General features: G+C 31.1%; 2 protein-coding genes across 2 annotated transcripts; both read left to right on the top strand.

Annotated features, from left to right (window-relative positions):
• Positions 1 to 2,935: 2,935 nt before the first annotated feature.
• LOC113847585 lies at positions 2,936 to 3,253 on the top strand. The gene has a single exon (XM_027476779.1). The coding sequence runs from the start codon at positions 2,936 to 2,938 to the stop codon at positions 3,251 to 3,253; it is 318 nt and encodes a 105-aa protein (XP_027332580.1).
• Positions 3,254 to 6,330: 3,077 nt separating this feature from the next.
• Positions 6,331 to 7,878, top strand: LOC113848016 (two-on-two hemoglobin-3). The gene is made up of 4 exons (XM_027477367.1): positions 6,331 to 6,524; positions 6,638 to 6,768; positions 7,317 to 7,461; positions 7,542 to 7,878. The coding sequence occupies exons 1-4, from the start codon at positions 6,388 to 6,390 to the stop codon at positions 7,633 to 7,635; spliced, it is 507 nt and encodes a 168-aa protein (XP_027333168.1). The 5' UTR covers positions 6,331 to 6,387; the 3' UTR covers positions 7,636 to 7,878.
• The last annotated feature ends 5,168 nt before the right edge of the window (positions 7,879 to 13,046 follow it).

Below are 13,046 nucleotides of genomic sequence, written 5' to 3' on the forward strand. Positions count from 1 at the left end.
TTGGTACCAAATGATAAAAAAAACCTGTGTATTGATCCACAATATGTTTTTATCATGAAGACATGCACAATGGCACATTGATCAACATAACCAATCCATACCATACACGCACGTGCATGCTAAGTTGATATTTGTTCTTCCCATCTAGGAAAAGAAATTGAGAGAGATTTAGGTCTTACTATGTTATTGATTGTTCAGATGTTCTTGCAAGTGTTGTATTGAAAAATGTTTGTTCTCTTTGCAGGTTGAATGCTAGATATCTTTTTCAGCTCTAATGAAATTATTTCTCCAAGGTTTTAAAGACTTAATGCTTAATTCAAAATGTTTGTAGGGGAAATGACTCTAATAAAATAGACACTGAAGCAACCGTAAAATTCTTACCTACTTTTCTTGATTAGCTAATAACAAAAAAAAATGAAATGAAAAGAACATAGCGAAATTTACGCTGTGATGTTATTGATTAGATATTATGCCTTAGTTACAATGGCTAAATGTTTCTTGGGTCTTGGGTCTTGATTCTTGGTTCTTGTTCTATTTTTTGGTTTTTAGATCTGATTCTAGGGTCCTGGTTCTTGAGTCTTGGTTCTTAGTTCTTGGGTTTCGGTCTTTGTTCTTTCTTGGTTTTTAGTTCTAGATCTTGTTCTTGGTTATTTTCAGTTCATAGTTTCTTTGTTAGTTCCGGTTCTTTATTCTTGGGTCTTGGTTCATTTGCCTTGACCTTGCTTCTGGTTCTTGTTTTCGTTCGTGTTCCTGTTCTTTGTAATTCTTGGTTCTTTGGTCTTGTTCTTTCTTGGACTCTTGGTTCTCCTTTTCTTTGACGGCATTTCATATTCAATAACAACACGATAAAAAACAATTAAATAACACAATCAATGTAGTCTCAAATTTTATTTTTGGTTCCAAACATATTTTTAGATATTTATAAGGAAATTTTTGTATCAACATGTTCTTTATAGATAGCCTAAAGACAACATATTCAATTTGATGATATGTTTTCTTGCATGTATTGGATGAGGCCATGGAAATTTTGAAATGAGATTAAAAAATAATCTTGATAGCAAATGATAAAAATTCAGGCGTTTGTTATTATAATAGTTGTTAAATTTTTATTTTTCAGCTTTGAACAATAAATTTTGTGGTTCATTTATGGATATCGATTGGTGTTCTGATACTTACAAATTTAAACAATTTGCATCTTAAACGTAAACAATCATCCTCCAACCACAATGCTTCTAAAGTCTTTGTATTGCTTCGCTACCGCCATTAGTTCTAGTTCTTTTTCCTTGGTTCTGGTTCTTATTTATTGGTTCTTGCTTCTTGGTTTTGGTTCTTCGATTTTGGTTCTTTCTTGGGTCCGGGGTCTTGGTTCTGGTTCTTTTTTCTAAGTTCTTTGGTCTTGGGTCTTGGCCTTGTTATTGGTTCTTGGTTCTTTGGTCTAGGCCTTGATCTTGGTTCTTGATTCTTTGGTCTTGGCCTTGATCTTGGTTCTTTGATCTCGGCCTTGATCTTGGTTCTTGGTTCTTTGGTCTTGGCCTTGATCTTGGTTCTTTGATCTCGGCCTTGATCTTGGTTCTTGGTTCTTGGCCTTGATCTTGGTTCTTGGTCTTGATTCTTGGGTCTTGCTTCTTAGTTCTGGTTCTTATTTCTTGATTCTTGGTTCGGATTTTTATTAAAGTGACCCTCGTATAAGATCACTGACAATCTGAACATTCTTTCAGTGTCATTGCCTCATTAGAGTCAACGTTTGTCTGTTCATTAAGGTTTGTGATATTTATAGATATTTTTATCTTGTTTTCAAGTAGTAGATCTTTTAAAGAGTTGTTTGCTCTCAAAGACAACTCTGATAGATTTGTTCTTAAAGAAGAAACTGTTACCTAAGAGATTTGAATAGACAAGACTTTCCTCAACCACAATGTCTCTAAAAGTCTTGCATCGCTTTGCTCCCGCCATTAGTACTGGTTCATTTTTCTTTGTTCTTTGGTTCATTTTCTTATTTCTTGGTTCCTGGTACTTGGTCTTGCTTCATGGTTCCGGTTCTTATTTCTTTGTTCTTGGTTCTTGGGTATTCTTGGTACTTGTTCCTGTTCTTGGTTCTTGGGTAATGGTTATCTGTCATTGGATATTCAATAGCAAAAGCACCATATTCCCCTATGCTGTTGGGTCTTGTTCCCGTTTAATGGCTTTACAAATTCCAATTGCTGGAGATCCTCTAGCAATTGTAATTACTTGAGCATGGGAGTGTGAATTTTTAACTCTCTTTCTCACTGTATTATTATTCTTGTTCTTTTTTCTGTTTCTTGTTCTTTGTCTCGACCTTTTTTTTGGGTCATGGAAAGGCTCAAAGCCTACGAGACATCCAAACAAGGCTAAACACCCAAGTCAAAATAAGGGGTTGCTATTTGCACTATTTTTTTTACACCTTATTTTTATTTTTTTGCAAATATTTAAATGAAAAACTACAGAAGATGAAGATGAAGGTAAAGGAAGTTTCAATATAGTAAACACAGATACAGAGAGGTAGGCAGCTAGCAAAGGATGACTCTTTCGGCGGTCTTACTTTGGCACAATTCTTTTGAAAGCAAAGTTTGTTTAATATTGAGAAGTGCCTAATCAGTTTAAGACACTTGCTAGCTGCCATGGCAATGGGTCCACACGCCCAATGATAAGAATGTGCCGTTTGATAAAGTAAAACTTAAGCTTCAACAACTGGGTAGTTAGACGTTGGAGAGCCACCCCATAAAGAAAAGCCTAAAAGGTAGGCTAATGAACCCTCACTCATTCCTTCCTCTTTGTCCCCAAACCCCTATAAAATATAACCACATATTACACAAACTATATCATAATGTCATGTGACATGTCTCATGCTCATTAAAAGTACTTTCTAGCATTGCTTTAAATGGTTAAGGATTGAGGGGAACTTGGGTACTCTTTGCATATGGATATCAAGAAGTATTGGTTTAGTTCAAGCAATTCAAGTATTCAAAGCATCAGGTTAGGTCGTAGCTACTCAAAACCAAACTATCATAGCAACCATGATGGGCCTAAACCGGTGTGGCAAATGCTTTGGAGAAAGCTCAAGAGGGATAAGAAAAAAGGGTTTGGTTCAGTGCAGGGTATTTATGATCCAGAATCATACTCAATGAACTTTGATCATGGAACTGGGTGGCTGGAGCCTGATAATCTCCCTCGTTCCTTCTCATCTCGCTATGCTGATCCATCTAGAATCTTGCCACCAAGACATTTATTGGATTAATGTTTGTAAATGTAAAATCTGTATAGTTTTGTTTTTCTCTTCTAGATTTTGAATTTCATTTGTTTAATTTTTTTTCTGTGTAACTAATGTGCTTCCCACTTTCAACCCATCTTCTTTTCTCTTGAGGTATTGATCAATGATCACATACCCTTTGATTTTCCTTACGGCTTTGGTAATTTAGTTTCTTGCAACTTATGCATGGAGACCGCTTATTTCCTTCCTTTTGAACCAAAGAAGTAGACCACGAATTGTAGATCCTCTGCTTCCTGTTGCTTGAAAATTTCTGGTATGGTATGAAATTTGATTTTAACCTGTGGTTTATATGTTTATTCTTCCCGAAAACTTAATGTTTATTGTTTCGGAGTTTGACCTCGTAATCATAATGAAAGGAAAGCGAAAAGGTAAAATATAGATGAAAACAATATAGAATGATTTAACAACCAACTTCTCAACCTTTCTTTTGGTACAAAAAAGGAGGATGTTGATGGAACTCCTCATATCCATACTCTAATAAATTCTCTAATGGAAGATGCGGATAAAATAAAAACAAAGAATCTGACAGTGCTGAAATGTTCTTTCCTTGCTAGCGTCAAGAAATTAAACGCATTGTTGTGTGAAAATTAAAAGGGGGTATTCAATTCCCAATAATGGTTTAGAATAAATAAAGATAGTTTCATATTTACAAGAGCTTTTTCTTTTATTTTATAGGTTTCAGATCTTCTATAGTTTTGGTGGGAGTTATACCTTGCAGTGTGTTTTTGCTTAAGCAAACTTTTTTTATTTAAGAAAAAATAAGTAATTTTAAGCACAGTAATACGCGCCTAAGCAAACCACAAGAAACATGAAGCATGACTCACTTAAGCGTGTGTATTAGCTTAAGCGATTTATTTTTAACTTAAGTATTTTCAAGCGAAATTAATTAAACTTTAGAAAAAATGGACTAGAAAGACATGTATTTGAGTTTGTCTTTTAGCTTCAGCGAACTAGGAATCACTCGAACTATTAGTGATTTACTTAAGCGGTGCCAAGCGATTTTAATTATTATTAAGTGAATTTGAGGTAAAGAGTAATGATTTCAGAAAAACAAAATGGCTTAAGCGAAAATGAATTGGTTTGAGTCCAAAATTTAACTGATTCGCTTAAGCGATTTCCTGAACTTAAGCGAATATATCAAAAATTGTAAAAATTATGCAGAAACAGACAGTAGGCAACAAAATGGCTTAAACGAAAATAAATTGGTTTAAACGAATGGTAGCAGGGCTTGAGCCCATAATTTAATTCCTCAGCAAATCAAGATCCGCTTAAGCTATTTAATGCGCTTAAACGAAGATATTAGAACTTGCAAAAATTATGCAGAATTGGATAACATGCAAGGGGGCCAAATACACTTGATTACATAAGTTTTTCAACTTACATCTTCCACTAAAAGCTTATAAATACAAATTTAGCTTAGAAATAAAAGAACTTTTGGCAGCTGTGTAATCAAATTTGATCAAGGATTGAAGCATTGAAATCATCAAGTTATCCCTACAAAATTAGTTTAAGCCAATTCATTTTCGCTTAAGCCATTTTATTTGTCCGAAACCATTACTCTCTGCCTCAAATTCGCTTAATTATAATTAAAATTGCTTGTCACAGCTTAGGCGAATCACTAATAGCTTGAGCGATTCTTAACTCGCTAAAACTAAATGACAAACTCAAATATATGCCTTTCTGGTCTATTTTTACTTAAGTTTAATTAATTTTGCTTGAAAAGACTTAAGCTAAAAATGAATCGCTTAAGCTAATACACGTGCTTAAGCGAGTCATGCTTCATGTTTCTTGTGGTTTACTTAGGCATGTTTTCAAGCCTTCTCCCTAGTTGCTTAAGCCAATTACTCCACTTAAGCAAAATTATGACGCAGTTCCTGCCAAAACTGTTGAGGATCCAATTTTTATTTTATACTTACATTTGCTTCTTCATTTTTTTCCCTATTACATCACTCACTTGTCATATTATTTTACTTTTTGGTTTATAATACATTGTTTTTGTTTATTGTTTTCTTATGTACGTTGATCTAAAGCCGTTTGAAAAGTTAATATCACCTAATTATTTCAAATGAAACCTATTTTTTAATGTTTGTATGTTTCAATAAAAAGAGAAATTAATATTGGAATTTTAGTTACAAGGATACCACAAATAGATTCAATTTAGCTCACGCTATTTAAACAAACACCATGTTGAACATCTGCGTCGAACAAGAAAACATACATATATAATATAATTCATTTTTCTCAAATATTGGCAAGACTTGGGAAAAATCTTATTTTAATAATTTTCTTTTTGGCTATCACAATAGCAACAATGTCGGCTGCGGAGGAAGAAGAGTCCTTACTTCAATATGCAATACATATGGGATCTTGTGCGACCAAATTACAAAGCCTGAAAATGACAATTTTTTGTCTAAGTGTGTTAAAGAAATAGGCACCAAACCAAAAGTTGGTGAAAATGGGTCAACCTTGCCATGTTAATATGTCAAAGGCTTTGATTCTTACTCCTGAAACGAGGGATGCTGCTGCAATTAAATTTTTGAGGAAGAGTAAGGAAATATTTGATCATTTTTTTCATCTTAAATAAGAAATCTTTTTGCAAGATTAATTAGACTAAGTAAAAAAACTCATCTAAGCACTAGAATAGGAGGAAATACTGAAGGGATCTTTGTTATGTATTGATCACATGTGCTAAATTATTTAATTTCACGTAGTGTTGATTTTCATTTGGATCTTTGACGGACAACGGCAAAAACATACATTTTTTTTTGTGTAAGGGACCTATACCAACGACAAAATTTTAAAATAATAAAAGAAAGTTAAACAATATTTTTTTATTTTCAATATTTAAAATAAAATTAATAAAATATACGTAAAAGGTTTTAATAGCATACTTTCAATAATAATAAAGAGTTTATTATAAAAAATTATAGAAAAGGATAAAAAGTTAAAATTATTTAAAAATAAAAAAAATAATAGCTTGCAATGGACGCGAGTTCCACGAGTTGTCTGTATATATCGCAGTGGCAGTCATTTCTCTTATCCCCAACCAGCAACCACAACTCACTCTACTGTCGTTTGGGTCAACTTCTGTCGGTTTAGAGATGCCGAGTCTGCAAGAGAAGGCTTCTGAGTGGAGCGGGGTTGCCGCCGCCGACGCTTCCGCCATAGACAACGCCGATCTCTTCAACAAACTCGGCCTCCAAACCTTCATTAATCTCTCCACTAATTTTTACAACAGGTCGCTTTCTTTTACAATCCTATCAACGTTCCTTTCTATTGATCTTCAAATTATTTTATCTTATGATTAATTCTGTTTCATTTTTGTTTTTTAAATTATTTTTGGGGTGGCAGAGTGTACGATGACGAGGAAGAATGGTTTCGTTTAATATTTGCCAATTCTGAGAAAGAAAACGCCATTCAAAACCAATACCAGTTCTTCGTGCAAAGAATGGGTGGTCCTCCTCTATATTCTCAGAGAAGAGGTGCCGTTTTCTTCAATTTACTTTTAGAGGAATGCCAGAACACATTCTCTTTTAACATTTTTTTTTTTTCTGTTTTAGTTTTTAATTTTAAAAATTATATTTTAAAAAACTATTTTTAAGAAGAAAATGAAAATTAAACTTATGTTCATAAATAAATTTTATTTTATTTTACTTTTAGAAAGAATAAATATTTTTAAAAATAAAAAATAAACATACTCTAAATTTTTGTAATTTTTCAGTAAATCTTGACTAGCAGCAAATGTTATAAAAAGTGTGGTAGAGAATTTCTTGCCAATATTTCTTTATATCTTAACATAAGATATGTTAGTTCATTTATCTCATGAATAATTAAAGTGCACATTTGAGTGAGTGCTAATTTGACTGAGGAATATTGTTTTTTAGAGCCAAAAGTAGATTGTTAGAAAGTAAAATTGAATGCTATATACATTCAAGACTAAAAGAATTTTGAGATTGGGGAAGAATCTTCGAATCAGCTAGTAACTTTGAAGTTTGAGCACTGAACCTTGTATTTTCTTGATTTTTGACAGGGCATCCTGCTCTAATTGCTCGACATCGACCATTTCCGGTGACGCATCAAGCTGCAGAGAGATGGTTACATCACATGCAACAAGCATTGGACAGTACCCCAGATATAGATGATGACTCTAAGACCAAAATGGTGAACTTTTTCAGGTTGATTTTACTGCTCCAAAGTGCCTCTTCCTGGCAAATAGTTTATCCATGATAACATCCATGTTACTCTTGTTTTTCAGGCACACTGCATATTTTTTGGTGGCTGGAGATGAGCTAAAGAATCAAAACCAACCAACTGGATGCAAACACTGCAGCCACCACCACCACAAGTGATGATTCATGATTTATAAAACTCTTTTAATTTTCATTTTGTCATTGCCTAAATATCCTTCACTCCTTGATCATTCGTAAAACTTTGCATCAAAGAAATTTGTATTGTCTTAAGTATTGGGGAGATGAAAAAGGATGTCACATCACACGCAGATGCTAACTTTGAAGCCAGAAAATTCTGCTGTTAAGACGAGGTTGATGATTGTAAGCTTAATCGATTAAAGAGAATTGAAATAGGTTAAACATAACATGAAAAATTACTCCCAAATTTAAAAAAGAAAAGGCTTATTATATAGGCTTCGAGATGGTGCTTGAGGGAGCTTAAGTAAATAATTTGACTTCTGCAAGACTTTTCATTTTATTTTAATAAGCTTTTTTTTTTCTGAGTTTATCAAAATAAGTTTTTGTTAGTATATGCCATTAAATTTTATTGTATAAATTTCTTATGTATTTAGAACTTGTTTCATAAGTACTGTACTTAGGTGTTATATTTTTCCGGTCGCGAAGTCTTTTTTTTTTTTTTTGGGTCTAAATTAAGCTTGTTACCTTTGTATTTGGTCAATAATTAATATATCCTTAAACAAAGAAATGTGGGCCTCAAAATGAGTAGTGAATGAAAAGGGCCATATGTGGTTTTTATATATAGCATATAGAGGCATATTAAAAGCTACCTAACATAGGTAAATAACTATTATTCTAAAACTATTTATTCATATATATTATGAATTTAATTTAACATTTATTTCAACAATTTTTTGGATGAAGATTGAATGCCAATATTTTTAATACTGAAAATGTTTTACTTATAAATAATAGGCTTAGATATGGATTTTTTTTTATTAGTTATAAATGATATTTTTTGAACCTTATAATCTAATGAATTACATTTTTTTTAACATACATTAATATGAAAGATTAAATTGACTTTTTCTTTCATATATTTTTATTAGTGACTAGCTTTTGTGTCTTTTAAATACAACATTTATGTTTATCACCTACATGTAACTTCCTCTCAAATAAAGGATTTTAGAGGAATTTTATTTTCTAGACAGACTTTAGCGATTTTTTTCAATCATCTATATGGGTGATTAAGTTTGAAAAATCTATTATGACTAAGGTAAGTTAGTTTTTCTCCATGTTCAACAGTTGGTGTTAGGAAGTATTCTCGTCACATATAGGGCATGCACTATATTCTTTAACCTTGTACCATGCAAGTTTCCTACACTAAAGTCATTTATAATACAAAGTATCATAATACACAACTTAAAATATTTATTGTGATACTCATCAAAGACATCAACACCTTTTCACAATATGTGTTTTTAAGTCTTTAATAAAGGGTTTTTAAGATAAATGTCAGTTCTTGTCTGACATTATAAATTACCAATAAAACAAGGCATGAAAGTTATTATAAGGATTCAGTTCATCCGTAGTAAGTCTAAGCTAATAGTTTTTTGGCTCATTGTCAAATGCTAGAAATAATTCACCAATTTTCTTTCATTCTAGAGAATTAACTGGATAATTTAACTTTTCATCATTTCATCTTTCATTTGCATGTTATCTAATGTTTTTTTGCATCATTTGCATTAATAAACATTCACTTAAACCATACATTTTTGGAAGATACTATAAAACTTTTGCAGGTAGGCTGTTGCAATTACCATCCTTTGTTTTGTAACGTGATACACTACAAATAGGGCACCTATGCAACCTTCTATACTTTTGCCTATACAAAATGCAACTATTTGGATTAGTGTGTATTTTCTTACACTCCATACCATTAGACACTGTATTATAATTTAGTAGTGTTTTATCTTCTAAAAGCATGCCTTTTAATAAATAAAGTAATTCAGTAAAATTTTTATCACTTTTTCTATTTTTTACCTTTAAGTCAACTAATTTTAACACTATTAACAATCACATACTTATTTGCATAAGTAATTGAATTATACATGTGTTATCTAAAATGACTATTTCCCAATATCATGAATCATATCCCCTGGCCAATTGTTTATCTCTAAATCAAACTCACTTGTTTGCATAACGTTTGACATATTTACTAATTCATTATGTCATGTCCATCTTGTATAATTGTTGCAACATTCATCAGAAGTACATTTTTTTATTTCCTTTACACTTTACTTCCTTTCATTCAAACAATCTACATAAAGATAATAAAACTTTTCTTTATTATTAGAAATACTATAGGTACCAAATTCTAAAAAAATTTCCACTTCATTCTCATACTCATTACATATGTGTCATTTATCTAACTACAATACATAACTACATAAATAGGAGAATTGAACACCCCCCCCCCCCCCCCAAAAAAAAAAAAGAGGCTATTATCCAACTACGATCTATGACTCATAGTTTTCCTATTATATGGAATGGTCCTATCCCATTTAGGAGTAAACTTTTTTATCAAACAATTTCCAGTTGTTTTATTGAATCTTGCATATTACATTTTATAAAATTTTGACAATATTTTTCATCTTCAATTACACAACTTGAATATCGTATCATCTACCACAACCAATAATACACTCAAAGATAATAAAAAATGTAAGGAACCAAACTTGATAATTGTTTAATGACCTAAACATTCCAACATAGACAATTCAATATTCATTACAACACCTAATACCAAGAGCTATTGTATTAAATCTTGAATGGAAAACTTAGACTTCATCCACATGTTAAGGAACCTTACCATGTATACTATTATATATCGATGTATATTCATGTAACATTTAAATTAAACAAATTAAAATCAGAAAGCAAGAACACAACACAATTGGGTCAGTTTAGGTTAGGAGCACAAAAAGCAAAGGGTCACAAATCTCCTTGAAGCTAAGTCTTGCAAGGTTGAGACACGAAACCAAGCAAATATGGTTCTTCTAAATTAGCACATTAATGTTGTTTCCTAGCCAAAAACATTACCCTAGGACATATATTGAATTAGTGGAATCAACTCTCAAATAATACATTGAAAGGTGGGCGCAACAGCGAGGAAAAATCATAAATATTAGAAGCATGAATTGAGCAAAAATGATTTGAAATTCAACATTTGTGTACGCAAGAATCTAGTACAAAGTCTTGTTAATAGAGCTCATTTTTACCTTTTATCATTTTCTTCACAAAAACCAAATCCAACTACACTTTGAACTATATGCAGTGAAGTTGAAGTACGAAATGAAAAATTAAAATTACAAGAAGCAAATGAAGGTGACAAAGATAAAATACTTATGCGATAGGTGTGTTATATTTTAGGGCGATGAACCCAGCTGAAAAGACCAAAAAAAAGTTACAAACTATATATTTACACCGATTTCAGTGGAGAACCGATCTAACAACTACTTTTTAATTTGATTATATTTTTAGTCGATCTAAAAAGTTATTTTTTACATTAATTAGTAAATCTATTTGTTAACTTTTTTTAAAAAATATCACTCCTTATGATTGATTTAAAATCTCATTATAAAATTTCATATAAGCTCTATAAATAAGATCCTATAATTAAAAGAATTATCCTATATATGATGCTGTTGATTTACCATGCATGTGTTCTCCATTAGATAAAAACAACGAGAAAGATAGGAAAGGAGCCATAGGAAAGGGCAAAGAGATTTCAATCCATATATAGTGTATCCTTTGTGGAAACAATAATTATCATACAGCAATAATCCTTATGTCAATTTTCTAGCATTTTAACTATATAATAACATCAATTATGTACTTCAAATCAGCGTATTAATCAATAGTTAGTTTAATCTCAATGTGTCAACTATGAAGACCAACCCGTTTCGCAGCCTTATATTTTATTATTTTTAAAATTTGAAGTGCTTGACAAGTAGCATAACAAGCACGACTTGCTAGCGATTTAGGGTTAGGGTTCTTCGTGACAAATGCACGCCAACTGCTTCACCATTAAAATCAACGAAGTCGTTGCAATATATCAAATCTAAATTTAGGTGATATAGACGGAAATATATTAAAAGACACCTCAGTTATTGTGTCAATTACAAAATTAACTAGTCTTGACATTTTATTCAATGTCTAAAGGAAAAATATAACTTCGATTCATTTTAATAACTGATTTCTATTCTTCAATCTATTAAACTTGTCACTGTTTCAGAGCTAGATGGCACCATGTAATTCATTCATATTGTAAATGATTATTTTATATAACTAGTAGGGATAATCTTTAAATAAATAAAATAACATCCTAATCTATGATTTGTGATTAAGTCTTATTATACAATAACATGATTTATTTAATAGGCTGCAAATCCATGCACTAGTTGACAAAAAAACTATAACATGATTTATTTGATTTTAAAAAAGAAAAACCTAGTATGTTAATCTTAAAATTAATAACTAATCCTAATCTTTGGTTTGTAAATTTGGACTAGCCAGTCTGGTCCAATGTGGGTACTGGGGCTTGCGTGGACCAAGCTAAAATGCCCACAATTATTTAAGCTTCTAAAAAGCTTCATTTTTTGTATATATATAATTTGTATTTTTAAAAATACTTTTATTTACAATTTAGATTATCCTTCTTTTTATTGATCATTCACATTTTAAGTACTTTTCTTATTTTTTAATCTCTTTGTTCTTCATCGTTGATTAACATTATCATTGACATCTTCTTCTCGGTTTCTCCTCACCACTCTACCAACATTTTTATACAATCGTTCAATCGAGATTAATTATTTATCAGATTCTTATGATTTCTCATTATCTCTCATAAAACAAAAAGTTAACTTTAAATAAATATGAGTCTCACTGTCTACAACTTTCAGAAATTTAATTTTAGAAGTAAACTTTTCAAAAATTAATTTATAAAAGAATGTTTAATAGGTTTCCGAAAAGTAAATTCTAAAATTAGAAACATACGATGCTTTTAGAAGTTAAATTATGGAATATTTTAAACCAAACTTCTAAAATTTAATTTTCAGAAGTTAGTTTTTGGAATGTTTACTTCCGGGATTAAATTTCCTGAAACCACTGCTACTTTCAACTCTTCAATATGTAGAACCAAAATATCAAATACAGTACATCATAACAATAGTGAGCTAATATAAATACCCAATTACAGATAGCCTATTTATTTCCTTAATTATTCTTTCACTCGTTCCAATATTTAAATTGATGACTTCAATCTACCCCCTTAACCACCAGTAAGGGGATATGGAATGAAGGAATTAGACCTGTATACAAAAGCTAGAGTACCAAAAAAACCACTTAAATGAGACAAATCCTTTGGCACAAAAATCAAACTTAAAAATGAAAATAAATTCATAATTTGAGATGCTTAAAGTAGAAAAAATGCATTATATCAATAAATATAAAAAGCTTTTGGAATTAAAGTTTCAAAATTTGTTGATTATATTTTTGAAATTATGTTTCTC

Source organism: Abrus precatorius, unplaced genomic scaffold, assembly GCF_003935025.1.
Source record: "Abrus precatorius isolate BTA unplaced genomic scaffold, Abrus_2018 Scaffold8, whole genome shotgun sequence".
In the NCBI taxonomy this organism is placed as follows: Eukaryota; Viridiplantae; Streptophyta; class Magnoliopsida; order Fabales; family Fabaceae; genus Abrus; species Abrus precatorius.

Coding starts and splice junctions, on each gene's coding strand:
- LOC113847585 (XM_027476779.1), top strand. CDS start 2,936: ATGGATATCAAGAAGTATTGGTTTAGTTCAAGCAATTCAAGTATTCAA.
- LOC113848016 (XM_027477367.1), top strand. CDS start 6,388: ATGCCGAGTCTGCAAGAGAAGGCTTCTGAGTGGAGCGGGGTTGCCGCC. Junction 6,769..7,316: donor TCTATATTCTCAGAGAAGAG/GTGCCGTTTTCT, acceptor GATTTTTGACAG/GGCATCCTGCTCTAATTGCT. Junction 7,462..7,541: donor AAAATGGTGAACTTTTTCAG/GTTGATTTTACT, acceptor CTTGTTTTTCAG/GCACACTGCATATTTTTTGG.